Source organism: Myodes glareolus, chromosome 22 (genome assembly GCF_982192425.1).
Source record: "Myodes glareolus chromosome 22, mMyoGla1.1, whole genome shotgun sequence".
Lineage (NCBI taxonomy): Eukaryota > Metazoa > Chordata > Mammalia > Rodentia > Cricetidae > Myodes > Myodes glareolus.
In genome coordinates, this window is record NC_142047.1 from 3,563,668 (window position 1) to 3,577,807 (window position 14,140).

General features: G+C 39.4%; 1 protein-coding gene across 2 annotated transcripts in view; it reads left to right on the plus strand.

Annotated features, from left to right (window-relative positions):
* The window catches only part of Iqcm (IQ motif containing M), a 526,054-nt gene that overhangs the window by 253,199 nt on the left and 258,715 nt on the right, over positions 1-14,140 (plus strand). For both annotated transcript variants that reach the window (XM_048438238.3, XM_087900344.1), the window contains exon 9: positions 5,979-6,037. In XM_048438238.3, the coding sequence (XP_048294195.3) occupies positions 5,979-6,037 (59 nt within the window). The remainder of the gene's footprint in view (positions 1-5,978; positions 6,038-14,140) is intronic.

Sequence of the window (14,140 nt, forward strand, 5' to 3'; positions counted from 1 at the left end):
GCATAAAAATTCATTTCTTTTAAAAGTTGGTGAGTGAGGTTATCTCTCATCAAATGTATCAAACCCCATGAAATATAATTATAGTGAGTGTTAAAGTTTGTCTGGAAAATATGCTAGTTGCTTTGATATAGTAGAGTTTTCACTCATGGGTTTTTCTGGACAGAGCCTAGAAGATGATGGATTCATCCAGGTAAGCATGTCTTTGCCTTGGAAACAAATCCATGGTGATTTATAAACATCTAAAATTTGAAACGCCCACTTTTAGATAATTTCCTAACAATGTTCTCCAAAGTGATAACAAGTGTGATAGTGCATCCTTTGCTCAGTCATAGAATTTCCAGGTTGAAATTCCTATGTGGCTAGGTTCTGGAGACTTTTAAATGAGGTAAAGATGGAAAAAATAAAACTGATTAATACAGATCAATTTAAAATCTAACACAAACTCCGTCACTGTTCTTTTGCATGACATTCTTACTTGTTGTCATAAATAAACTTCCGTTAGAAAGGAAAACCAAAGCTATTCCTTTTTGCAGATGAAAGAATTCTGTACTTAAAAATCCCCAGTCTTCACCCAAAACCCTAGATAAACACTTCTAATAATTTATCAAAGTTAATTACAATATTGTAATTACAAAACAATACAAATACTGTTTGCTTTTATGTACAGCAAGAATAAACTTGCTGAGAAATAAACCAAGAAAAATATCCTTTACAGTACCTTCACCCTGTACAAAAATCAATTTCAAACTGGATCCCACACCTTAATTTAAAATTGGCATCACTGAATCTGCTAAAGAAAACATAGGGATAAAACTTTAGGGCGTAAGCAAGAGACAAAAAATTTCTGAATAAAACCACAATAGGAAAGGAAACAGAATGGACAGATGGGGTTGCATGAAATTAAAAACCTTCTGTACAGCAAAAGAGTCTGCCAACCAAATCAACAGCCTACAAAATAGGGGAAAATCTTTTCCAGTAAGACCTCAGGCCAGAGGTTAATATTAATATTTTTAATATACAAAGGGCTGCAGAAATTAAACATCAGGGGAAGAAATCTGCCAATCAATAAATGAGCCAATGATCTGGGGAGAGGTTGGTCAGAGGTGTGTTACTACTGCACAGTATGCTGTCTTTAGGGAGTGATAATAGACTGTATTTCAGGAAGCGAGGAGAAAGGATTTTGAATGTTACTTTCACTAATACCATCCAATTATGAATCCATCAAGGGACTAACTACATTAATTAGGTCAGAGTCTTTAGACTCTTATCATCTCATGTCCCTGGAAGTCCAACATAGACAGACTCACAAATATTCCTTTTTAAATCTCCTAGGTGTTTCCCAGTTCAACCAGGCTTACAATCAAAATTAACTTTCAGAAGCTTCCAGAGAGTCAGGCTCCAAACTCATAAATCACCACTTTGTTGCTTTTAACTAGAATGAAATTCTGTTGTTTTTCTTTCAGTTCAGTCACACATTAAAAATATAATTCAGTTTTATGTTTTTAGAGTTATTTTTGTATGGTGCTAGAGTTTGTTATTACATTCTCTTTCTTAGAAATGGCAACCCCCCTTACCTTTTTACAAAAAAAAAAAAAAACTAAGTCCTTTAGAAGGACTTGGTTGGGAAGCAGCCACCTCTTTCTCCCTTTCAATCTTTATGTCTAAGAGTTATGGTTAAAACCTCTGCTAGCAAGCTGTAGCTCAGTGGTAGAGTGATTGCCTGGTGATGTAAGACCCTAGGCTCAGACTCCAGAATGGCAAAATAAACTGATACAAGGGAACGGATCTAATGAGAGTTTACCAAGGCCAGTTGGACTGGGACTGAACGAGGACGTGATCTAACCAGATTCTCGGAATGTGGCCGGATTCTCTGAATGTGGCTGACCCAAAGTCTTTCTGAAAAGCCATTGACTGTGACACTGGGACTTGTTTCCTCTGCATATACTGGATTTTGCGGATCCAGTCTGTTTGGATACTCACCTTCCTGGACCTGGAGGGAGAGGGGAGGAACTTGAACTTCCCACAGGGCAGGAAACCCTGACTGCCCTAAGGGACGAAGAGGGAGGAGGAGAGGGAGTGGGGGGAGTGGGAGGGTGTTGGGAAGAGGGGCAGAAATGGAAACTTTTATAATTTAATAAAATTACTTTAAAAAAAAATAAAAATGAAAAAAAAAAAAAGAAACACACTTAAAGGAGTAAATTCCTGCAGCTTTGGTTCTTTAAGGAAGGTAAAGGGAGGCTTTGCTGAGTCGTCTGTATAATCGCCCCTGTTCTGCATGACAAATGGCAGAAGACCACCTTACTCTTGGCAATCCTGCTTTTCTGGAAAGATGCAAAAAGGAACTGCCGCAGCTGGGACTACCTTTTGTATGGATGCTGATTTGGCTCTTTTTAGAAGGTTTTCTGTGGGAACATATGAGCTTGAATATTCTAGCTTGCTGAAGGTGCTTGCATGCTTTCAAAGTTCTTCTGTTGTTTGTGTGTATCCTCGGATACTCTTAACTTCAAGAGGGCAAAGAGAATGACATACAAAAAATCCCCCAAAATACATTTAGTGGCTTTTGGTTCTGCACGTGTGCCAATGATTGGCATTTCTTCCTGTTCAAGTCATTTCTCAGATTGGTAGCAATAGTGGCCTAAGAACTGCTCCTCACAGTGCTAGGGGCATGGCTGACTCCACAGAACTGCTGTCAGCCTGGCAGGAAAGTCTCAGTTGAGTTCACATGCTTTGATGTGTACCTCTTAACACCATATGTATATACTAGGAATGATCTCCTTTCACAGTTGTCTCTTTGAATACTGATTATTTTACCTTGAATGATATGTTTATATATCATGTTTTATATGTACTATGAGATTCCTTATGACTTAGATAATACTCCTTTAACCACATTTGGGGGGTGCTAGGGAATAAAATCGCATGTCAGTTATAGAGTACCTTTTTATAGCAAATATATTTCAGAAATTCACGGCAGAAGAGTGAAATAGAAATCTGTCTAGCAGTAACATGTGAAATGAAAGGCTCGAGAAGTTCTATAGTTAATCAGTGTGAGAATTTAATTATTATTCTATGAGGATCTGCCAAAAAGGGAAAAAAACAAATTTGGAAAGAGGATGGGGATTGATGGGTTAGACAGCCGTTTTTCTGAAATGAAGCCTGAGGTGTAATAATATTGTGTAAATTCCAGAAGTGAGTCCCCAGTTAATTCTGATATTTAAGAGAATATGTGGGAAAGGAGTCTTGGAAGGGATATGAGATAAATCATTCAGGTTGTTACAAAAAATTTGAAAATTGTATCAGGGTGGTTTTATTAGTAGTTTTCTTCTTCAGCCGAATATCTGGGGACAGAAAAGCTGTTTCTAAGCAGAAAGGAGGAACTTGGAGAAGTTGGAAGAAGCAGGTGGCAGCTGGACAAGGAAATATTTCAAGAGAAAATGGAGTTGAAATGTCAAGGCAGGATGAACTTGAGATTTGAATATAGATGTCTGTAGAAGACTAAGTTTAGGGAAAAAAACACTTTAAATTCACTTTGCGAAAAGCAAACCACAACAAACAACAACAAATAACGAATACATAGGATGGATTAGAAGAAATGTCAGGTGACGTTTGACTGCAAAGATATTTCTAAACAGTATTCTTACATTTTGGTATAAAAGCTGTGAACTTCATAACTTTGTAAGTGAGATAAAAAACAGAAACAAGAAGAAAATAAAGTACTTTTACTAAATGTTTAAAAAAAAAGCCAAAACGAAGTCCAAGATCTTTTCTAGTTGGGTGAGGAAGGAGGAAAGGGGCAGAAATGGAGAAAGTGAGTCCACTGAGTTTGCAGAAGAGGAAGAAGCTAAAACAGGAAAGCGTCCTGGGTAGGAGGTCCTCACATTCGACACTTTGTCATGGAAAACTTGCAATTTGCTTAGCCTGCCTAAGAAGAAAGTCAGAGAACAAAGCATGATAGGGGTATAAGCATCCTCACCTGAGCACACGGCTAAAAACAGTTCCTGTAAATGTATGGAACTCAAAAGACTAGGTTTTATGAACCATTAGTAGCTTTGTAGCCATGAATACCTCTCTTGGAGGCAACTGAAAAGCCTGACTTTGTGGTTTAGTATGACTTATTCATTCTACATAAATTTAAAAATTAAAATATTACATTTGGAGTAGTTGTTTACTTTGAAAAAGATTGTATAATCCAGAGATTCTGAAGGTACCAATCTGTTTTCAAGGTTCTTGTTTGCTAATGTAACTATAGAAAAAAAGAATCTTAGTTCTTAGAAAAAAATGCCATGAGAGAGCATGACCATATATAACTGAGATTGTATCTGAGAGAAATTTAGCACAAAATGAAGCTCAACTTTGTAACTAACAGCTATAATTTTAAACAAACACCCTGTGTCTTAAAACTGAGTATATTTTGCAGCACAAATGTAACATCTTTACATTTCATCTTTATGTTCCATTGATATTTTCTTAGAATTTATATATGTTTTGGCTTCAGTAAATGTGAAGAGAAAAGATGCATTTTCCATATGTGCAGATGCTGAATTATCACATACCACACAAAACTTTGATTAACTGACTTCATTGATCCTGATGGAGACAACCACCACCCACGCTCCCTTCTTTTTTCACTCAAGTAGCAGAATGATTTCGAATTCTACACCCCTATCTTCTTCAAAAGCAATTTTGTAGTGATCATCATGGAAAATTATAAAGTGAATAAAATGATCAGCTTCACTTTTGGGTCACATTGGTCAGAGGAGCTGTTGTTCAGTTATCTCTCATATAGTCTTATCATTGATTAGTACTACAGGAATGTATACGAAAACTCTGTAGTAAACATTGCGTATAATCATTGAGTGTAATGCAGGGACCAGACTTGTTTTGAATGACATGTGGAAGACATTTTTCAGTGAATGTAAGTTGATTTATGTTACTGAACCGTTTTCCTGGGTGCTTTTATGTTAGTCTTCTAGGGCTATCGGAACAAACACAACAATGTATATGGATTAATCAACAGAGTTAATTATCTCATAATTCTGGGGGCTGAAAGTCCAAGCTTAAACTGTTAGCAAGGGGATTTCTTTCTCCTTAATTTGAGATTCTTTACCTCTTTGGCCTTGTGTCATCAGAGGACCTTAATCTGGTGTGCCGTCCTCTTTGTATAAGTCCTAGAGGATTAGGGCCTCACCTATGAACCTCACACTTCTCTAGAAGCCTTTGCTAAACTTACAAACACACTGTTGATTAGGGCTTTGAAAATTTGAAGAGAATGAACTTCAGTCCATAAGTCTTTGACAGCTAGGAATTTGACAACCAATTCTGAAAGACATACCAGGTAATATCAGGAAATATTCCACACCAGGTAATATCAGGAAATATTCCACACCAGGTAATATCTGGAAATATTCCATACCAGGTGTTATCAGGAAATATTCCAGACCAGGTAATATTGGGAAATATTCTATGCCAGGTAATAATGGAAAGTATTCCACATAAGGTAATATCAGGAAATATTCCATACCAGGTAATATCGGGAAATATTCCATACCAGGTAATATTGGGAAATATTCCATACCAGGTAATATCGGGAAATATTCCACACCATTCTACTTGCATTTCTCATTAACCTGATTTAAAGTTATCTTCATTTTTTACAGATGATGTTATTTTATAAAATGTTACATCAGGTCTTTTGTAAGGCACAGCCAAATAAATTCTTACCTGTAATAAATTTATAAAAACACTTGCTCACTAGAATGATTAGCAGGAGTTATGTTTCTTGAGTATAAAAAGATACTGAAGATGATTTGGCAATTTGAGCATACCTACATATTTATAGAATATATTTGGTTTATGATACATATTATGAATATAAATATATTTACATTATACATATTTTTCTCCATCTGAAAATATAAAAGAATACAAATTAAAATTTCTCAGTCAAGTTATTTACTTCTTATATCAATTCTTTCTAGAAACCTTATAAGAAGAAAGAACTACAACCAATCAAGTCAGAACAGAAGCGAGCAAAAAGGTAGATCTTTTAAACAACAGAAGAAAAACATAAATCAGCATGTTTGTTTTTGTTGTTGATAACATACCTGATGACTTTAGCACTGAAGTATAAAAAGCATAGACAGCTGAGAGTTTAAATGTAAAATGTTACATGTGTGTGAGTTTGTGAATCTATGGTATTCATACCAAGGGTTGGGTAGGATGGTGAGTGACCCTATTGCTAGTAACATTATTATTTTGAGACAAAGTTTCACACTGAACTAGAACCTCACCGTTTCCGTTAGACTGCGCCATAATGCTGGGGTGTGGCCTTTTATATGGGCTCTGGAGATCTGAAATCAGATCCTTTTGCTTGCAGAGCAAATTTTCTGAAAAGGTAAGATTTTGTTTATGTGCTTTTTATATTCCGGGAATACACTAATTTATTACTGTTATTGGAGAGTATGGGGCTGTGAAGTAACTGGAAACTTGTTATGGGATTCTATATAAGAGAAGAGTCCAGAGGAGGAAATCTGGGTCTGAACATAAACTCTTCTCAAATACCTATCTGGCCCCTGAACTGTGAAGATGCTGAACAAGCCACAGATTCCAGTCAAAAGCAGTAATTTGCATAATTAATTTTTAGTTGGCTTGAATGGTTACATTAAAAGGAGAGGATCAGAGCTGAGAGACTGCTCAGTGGTCACGATTGTGTACTGTTCTTGAGAGAATATAGGTGCAGTTCCTAACATGCGTGTCAGGTGGATCCCAGCTGCCTGTAACTCCAGTTCCAGGGGATCTGATGTCCTCTTCTGGCCTCATTGGTAACAACTCACATGTGCACAACCCCCTTTTCTATACCCATAGTTAAAAATAAAAATAAATATTTAAGAAATATTCTGGAGGTTGGGACTTAGTAGATAAGTGTATCTTAAGGCACATTTTGTGCATAAGAAGATATTCATAAAGATAGGCCTTTCCAATGTAGAAGGGAAGCTATTAAAACAATGAAGAAAATTCTAGATATAAAGGGTGTAAAGACAAACCATCAATTAATTTAACCAGTAGAGATGTTTTTAAGACCATATCCAACAACTATAGAAAACAATTCTCTGTAAAAAACAAACAAACAAACAACAAAAAACAAGGCATCATACACTATAAAAGTCAAACACAAAATATTAAATTTATGATTAACAATAAAGCAATTAACAAATCCAAAATTAGTTCTTTGAAAATATGAAGGAAATTTATAAGCTCATAAAAACTCAAATCACATTTGATTTTTCCAAAGGAGAGATGATACAAATTAATGACATCAGGGAGAAAGGGCATTGTTCTATATCATGTGGACATGAAAAAGAAAATAAGGCAATGTGTAAAAGCTCCATGACAATTGCTGCTGAAGTTCGGGATGCCAGCTCCCAAAACTGCATCTCGGTTGCAGGAAGAATGCCTTTAGCACAGTGGGACCTAGAAAAAAGTCTCACACAATCAGAAGGTTTAGCACTTTATTTTCTCGACCTCTCATTCTTTTCTTTCCCCTTTTCTTTGTTCTGCTTTTCTTTATATCTTATCTCAATGAGAAGCAGTAAAATCTATATTTGAGGGTCACAATAGTCTTAATACATTATTTGAACAAATGATAAGGAGATAAGGACCATGGCAACACATAGGCAGGGACATGGCTTTGACATTTTCCAGGACTGTGGCATTGAAGGTGCCCCAAACCTAAAAGTACATTTTATTCTCCTGCATGTAACCCCAGAGCACAAGGAGGGAAGTTTGTAACGTTGTTATTCAAGTCTGTGAGGCCAGACCATCTTCTGTACCCCTGACTCTTTGTGGAACTGTTCCCACATAAGGTTGTTTCTCTCTGGACTTGGTTAATTGATTAATTGTTATTCTTATCCTCCATATAAATTTTAGAACTTAAACATAAAGTTAGTTACTTGAGCTTTGAATTTTGTACCATAAACTGAGGTTAGAAATTTGTACAGAGTGTTAATTGCTAAGGAATTTAGTAGGGAGTTGTTGCTAGTCTCTTTTGTCATCCAGGCCTGGCTAGAAAAACTTGCATAGTATTTTAGGTTGCTTTGTGCTTAATAACTTTGGTTCAGACACCTGTAACTGTATTTGTATATAATCTGTGAAAGTTTATCTTACAATCTGTTCACAGAGATACTTAGCCTAGTTTGAATTTGCTCTTGAAATTATGAATTAATTGTATGTGGCTTGTCTTAGAACTGAGAAGAAATTGGTATTTTCCTTAGTCCAGTCTGAGCTGGTGATAAAAATAACAGCCTACGAGTCTTACAGTCCTCGTGGGATAATATATCTGGTTATGAAGCATATCTTAGTATATTTTCTATATATCAAAATTATGCAACTTAACGAGAAGTCTTCTTCCTAACCTATTGAGGCCTTTGGGTACCAGCCCCTCAGACCTCTCAGGGTTCAGAGAGAAAGCTTACAGCAAGCATGGGACTTAGAAAAGTCTGAGGGTGAAATGGATTCCCCATTACATACTTTTCACATCAGTTATTCTTCTATGCTCTTCCAAAGTTACAAGTTTATATACGCATACAGACACAGTCAGCAATTCTCTGGCAATAGCAAGGTACAGGACTTGCATTTTTCAGGTTCATTAAAACAGATAAGGGTTACACAAAGCAAGTAGCTGTCACCTTACTTTATGGCTAAGGGGGATGTGACTTGTGAGATGCTTGGACATATTTGAGGGACAAAAAGGTCAGTGGTGGCTGGAGAGATGGCTCAGCAGTTAAGAGCATTGACTGCTCTTCCAAAGGTCCTGAGTTGAATTCCCACCAAGCACATGGTGGCTCACACCATCTGTAATGAGATCTGATGCCCTCTCAAGGAAGAGATCTGGTTAGTTGTCCTCATCAACTCAGACCCAATACGGACTGTCCATGCATCATGCTTCAGCATTGCCAGGGCATAAAATTCCACTTATTTCTCTAATTTTTTAAGAATGGAGAAGGGCAGTTTGTGTGCTAAATTATATTTCTAAATTAAAATTCTGTATTAATAAACTGAGTTGAGGGTAAGTGTAGGGAGTTAATAGCATTTGCAGGGTTAGAGTGGGGGTTTCAACAGAGGTTAGCACTTTCCTAAGTCAGCTGTGGGTGAATTTGGGGACACTCAGTCTCATTATCAGGAAAGACTATGACTCAAACAAGCTTAGACATAACATGCCCCTATCTTTGAAGGTCCCAGATGTGATCTATTTGAAAGATTCCCCTCCTTACTAAATGTCCTGCTAAATAAAAGGTATTTGCAAAGAGCTGACTTCTAAGTTTGTCTCAAGAAATGGAACAGAGATTTGACTGTGGGAACCAAGGTTTTTGATTACATGACTAAATTTTCTTACTGGGGGTCCCACAGAATGGACAGAGGTCACCCAATAAGCAAAATAACAAGGCAGAATTTTCAGTGTCCACAATCCTTGTGAGATAACTAGATCCAGTTATGAAACATATCCCAGTATATATTCTATACATCAAAACTATATAGATAAATGAAAAGTCATCTTCCTAACCTCTTATGTGCCATAAGATTGAGATGCAATCATAAGATTACATATACACATCACATGAGATTTCATACTACAGTGCAGGTATTGGAGAGACACCAAAGTGCTTTAGCAACAGTGAGCAGCAGCTGTCAGAGTGGATGGTCCTGCAGACCTTGTCTGGACAGGATTGCCTCCATAGATAGTCACTGCTCTGGTGGGTTGACATCTGAGCACCAGCTGTCACCTGCTGTACCTCATTGCCCCTGAAACTGACCATCCACAGATATATGTGCCTAGAAGATTGAGGTTTAATCATAAGAAGAGTTAAATTTTGTAAGGAAAGATTATGAGAAAATTGAGACAAGAAGAAATATAAAATCTCAACAATCCATGTCTGTTAATTGGATGCTATTTCAACTTGCCATAAACTTGTTTTAAAAATAATAAGTTTTGTGCCAGACAGTGTCCAAGCACTCAGGAGGCAAAGGCAGGAAGATCTCTGTGAGTTTGAGGCTGACCTGCAGGCAAGTTCCAGGACAGTCGGGGCTACACAGAGAAACCCTGTCTTGAAACCCGCCCCCACAAAATTTCAGCTGTCACAAGTGAGTTATTTCCTAAGTATATGACTGTGTTTTTCTCACAAATATTCTTCAGCTGATTAGTTTGATTGTGAAACCCTTCTTCCTTATAGATGTTACAAAAATTAAAATTCTAGCTTTAATACTAAATACTAAACATCCTCAGATATTACCATTTGTTGTAGCTGCTTCCCTAGAACTAGTCAGATAAATGAATGAATTCTAAACACTTCCTCCTTTAAGCTACCTCAACTTGTGGGTGGGACCCTCATAGGCGGTTCATATCAAAAATCCTGCATATCAGACATTATATTACAATCAATAACAGTAGCAAAAAATGCAGTTATGTAGTAGCAATGAAATAAGTTTATGGTTGGGGGGTCACCGTAGCAGGAAGAGCTTTATCAAAAGATCTCAGAATTAGGTTGAGACCCACTGTGCTAGAAGTATAAAGAACAGTGACAGCCTTGTGAAGAACCCTGCTGTTGCGTTTGCTGGCACTTCCTACTTGTTTTATAGGATGATGACTAAAGGAAATTTTGGACATAACCTCAACCATTTTGTTTGCTAATGGAGAAAACCAAGATTAAAAAAGATTAGGAACTTTTACAGGGTCACAAAGGGAGGCAGAGTCTGTGAGGAGATGAGCCTCTTACATTTCCTGGTCATGTTGTTTTCAAATGTCATTTGTATCTTAAATTTTAAATATTTCTGATGATTCTGAAAGCTACCATTTAGGCAAATGTAAGTGACTGTACTGATTTTTTTTTAAATATTATTCGAGTTGAGGCATGGAGACACACAAAAAGGTGAAGCAATGTAAAACAAGCAAAAGCATGTTTGCATATGTATACACGCATGTATTCCTGGAGATACATATTAGATATATTTAATCAAATTCCTATATTTATTTAAAATCCTGGACTTTTTATCATAAAAATTCCATTAAAATTTGAAATCCACATACCAAGACCAAGCTTAGAGCTTTTATTCCTCTTGGGAGTTTCTCATGTATTTGTCAGTAAGTGGTTTCCGTTAAGCACACCTGAGTTGGAGCACATTATAACCTTCAATCAGACATCAGTTAAGTTCAATAAAGTGTTTGCCCATCTCTAAAGTACTTTTACATTAAAGGGGAAATATGACACACGTGTCTTGCCACTGCCATTATCCAGTGAAGAGCAGAGGGTCTGTTGCCCCTACCTTCTTAATTATAGAGAAAAAGATATTTATAATTGTCCAATATCCACAAGCTTTGCTGGAACCCTCAACAGTTGTTTGTCAGGAGGTGGGAGTGGGGAAACTAAACAAACAGAAAGCCTGGCTGCAGCGCTTAGGTGGGAATTTCTGCTGAGGGGATGGAACCCCATGCCTTATATGCTATGAACGCAGTCCTATTTGTTATGTCCTGTCAATGATTAAAATCACAAAAGGCAAGTTCTCACATTTATGTTGTTGCTGCTGTTCATATTCCTGATTTTTTTCAACCTCAAAGGCTTCCCTATTCAGAAAGGGAAGAAAAATAGGTGCTGCATTGCTTAAGAACATGTGTACAATTGGACAAAATATCCATGGGCATTTTTATCATCAACCTTGTTAAACAGTTGAAATCCCACACATTTAGGGGACTAGATATTTGATTTTGGCATTCATATATATATATACATAAATATATACACACATGTACTTATATCCATTGTTTATTTAAAATACATTTCATAGATGAGATTTTATGAAGTCAAAATGTTTACTATGTAAACAGAAGTCTTCTTTTTTTAAATATGTGTGTGTGTGTGCCTGTGCATGTGTGTGCAGGTGTTTAAATATGTATGTGTGTGTGCCTGTGCATGTGTGTGCAGGTGTTTAAATATGTATGTGTGTGTGCCTGTGCATGTGTGTGCAGGTGTTTAAATATGTATGTGTGTGTGCCTGTGCATGTGTGTGCAGGTGTTTAAATATGTGTGTGTGTGCCTGTGCATGTGTGTGCAGGTGTTTGCAGAGGTCAGAAGAGGTCATCAGAGCCCATGAAGCTGCAGTTACAGGTGGTCGTAAGTCACTTGACATGGATGCTGGGCACCCAACTTCAGTCCTCTGAAGAGCAGCGGCTGTTCTTAACTTTTGAGCCATCTATTTCCCTTTTTCTTTAATTAAAGTTTTTTTATACAATACATTTTGGTTATGTTTTATGCTCCCCCATCTTCTCTCAATTTTTCCCATCTTCCTTCCCTGCCAATTTTAGGCTCTTACAGAAACAAAATAAAACAAAAATCCACAAAAATGAAAATCAAAGCCAGCAAACAAAAACCTAGTATATAAAAAGTGTCCAAAACAAAACAAAATAAAGAGTACACATTTTTTTTTTAAAAAAAGAGGATTTTGCTTTGTACAACCTCAGTGCGGGGGACCCCACACTCACCCCACAACATCAGTGCGGGGACCTCACACTGACCCCCCAACCTTAGTGCGGGGACCCCATACTTACCCCCCGCAACAGTGCTGGGACCCCATACTCACCCCACCAACCTCAGTGTGGGGACCCCACACTCACCCCCTAACAGTGCGGGGACCCCACACTCACCCCACCAACCTCAGTGCGGGGACCCCACACTCATTCCTCTAACCTCAGTGCGGGGACATCACACTCAGCCCCCCCCCAACCTCAGTGTGGGGACCCCACACTTACCCCTCTAATCTCAGTGTGGGGACCCCACACTCCCCCCTAACCTCAGTGCGGGGACCCCACACTCCCCCCTAACCTCAGTGTGGGGACCCCACACTCACCCCTCTAACCTCAGTGTGGGGACCCCACACTTACCCCTCTAATCTCAGTGCGGGGACCCCACACTCCCCCCTAACCTCAGTGCGGGGACCCCACACTCCCCCCTAACCTCAGTGCGGGGACCCCACAATCCCCCCTAACCTCAGTGCAGGGACCCCACACTCACCCCTCTAACCTCAGTGTGGGGACCCCACACTTACCCCCTAACAGTGCGGGGACCCCACACTCACCCCTCTAGCCTCAGTGCGGGGACCCCACACTTACCCCTCTAACCTCAGTGGGGCCCCCACACTCACCCCTCTAACCTCAGTGCGGGGACCCCACACTCACCCCTCTAACCTCAGTGCGGGGACCCCACACTCCCCCCTAACCTCAGTGCGGGGACCCCACAATCCCCCCTAACCTCAGTGCAGGGACCCCACACTCACCCCTCTAACCTCAGTGTGGGGACCCCACACTTACCCCCTAACAGTGCGGGGACCCCACACTCACCCCTCTAGCCTCAGTGCGGGGACCCCACACTCACCCCTCTAACCTCAGTGCGGGGACCCCACACTCACCCCTCTAACCTCAGTGCGGGGACCCCACACTCACCCCTCTAACCTCAGTGCGGGGACCCCAGACTCCCCTCTAACCTCAGTGCGGGGACCCCACACTCCCCCCTAACCTCAGTGCGGGGACCCCACACTCCCCCCTAACCTCAGTGCGGGGACCCCACACTCCCCTCTAACCTCAGTGCAGGGACCCCACACTCCCCCCTAACCTCAGTGTGGGGACCCCACACTCCCCCCTCTAACCTCAGTGCAGGGACCCCACACTCACCCCTCTAACCTCAGTGCGGGGACCCCACACTCCCCCCTCTAACCTCAGTGCGGGGACCCCACACTCCCCTCTAACCTCAGTGCAGGGACCCCACACTCACCCCTCTAACCTCAGTGCGGGGACCCATCTTGCTTGAACCTGCGCAGCTGTTACTCACGCCGACATGGTCTCTGTGGATTGGAGAGTCCCGTTGTATCTGTAAGACATCGTCTCCTCATGCATTACCCAGTGCTTGCTCTTCTTCCACAGAATTTCCAGGATCTTGAGGTGGGGGGTTTGATAAAGAGACATCTTTATTTCTTTAACATTTCAATTTAAGTTATAAGCTTTGAAAGCTTTTAAGCTCTGTGTAAGTTTCAGAAGACTGTTGAAAACTGATGTGATTAAGATATGTTTAAGAAAGTCTAAACGATTTTTAAGGAAAAC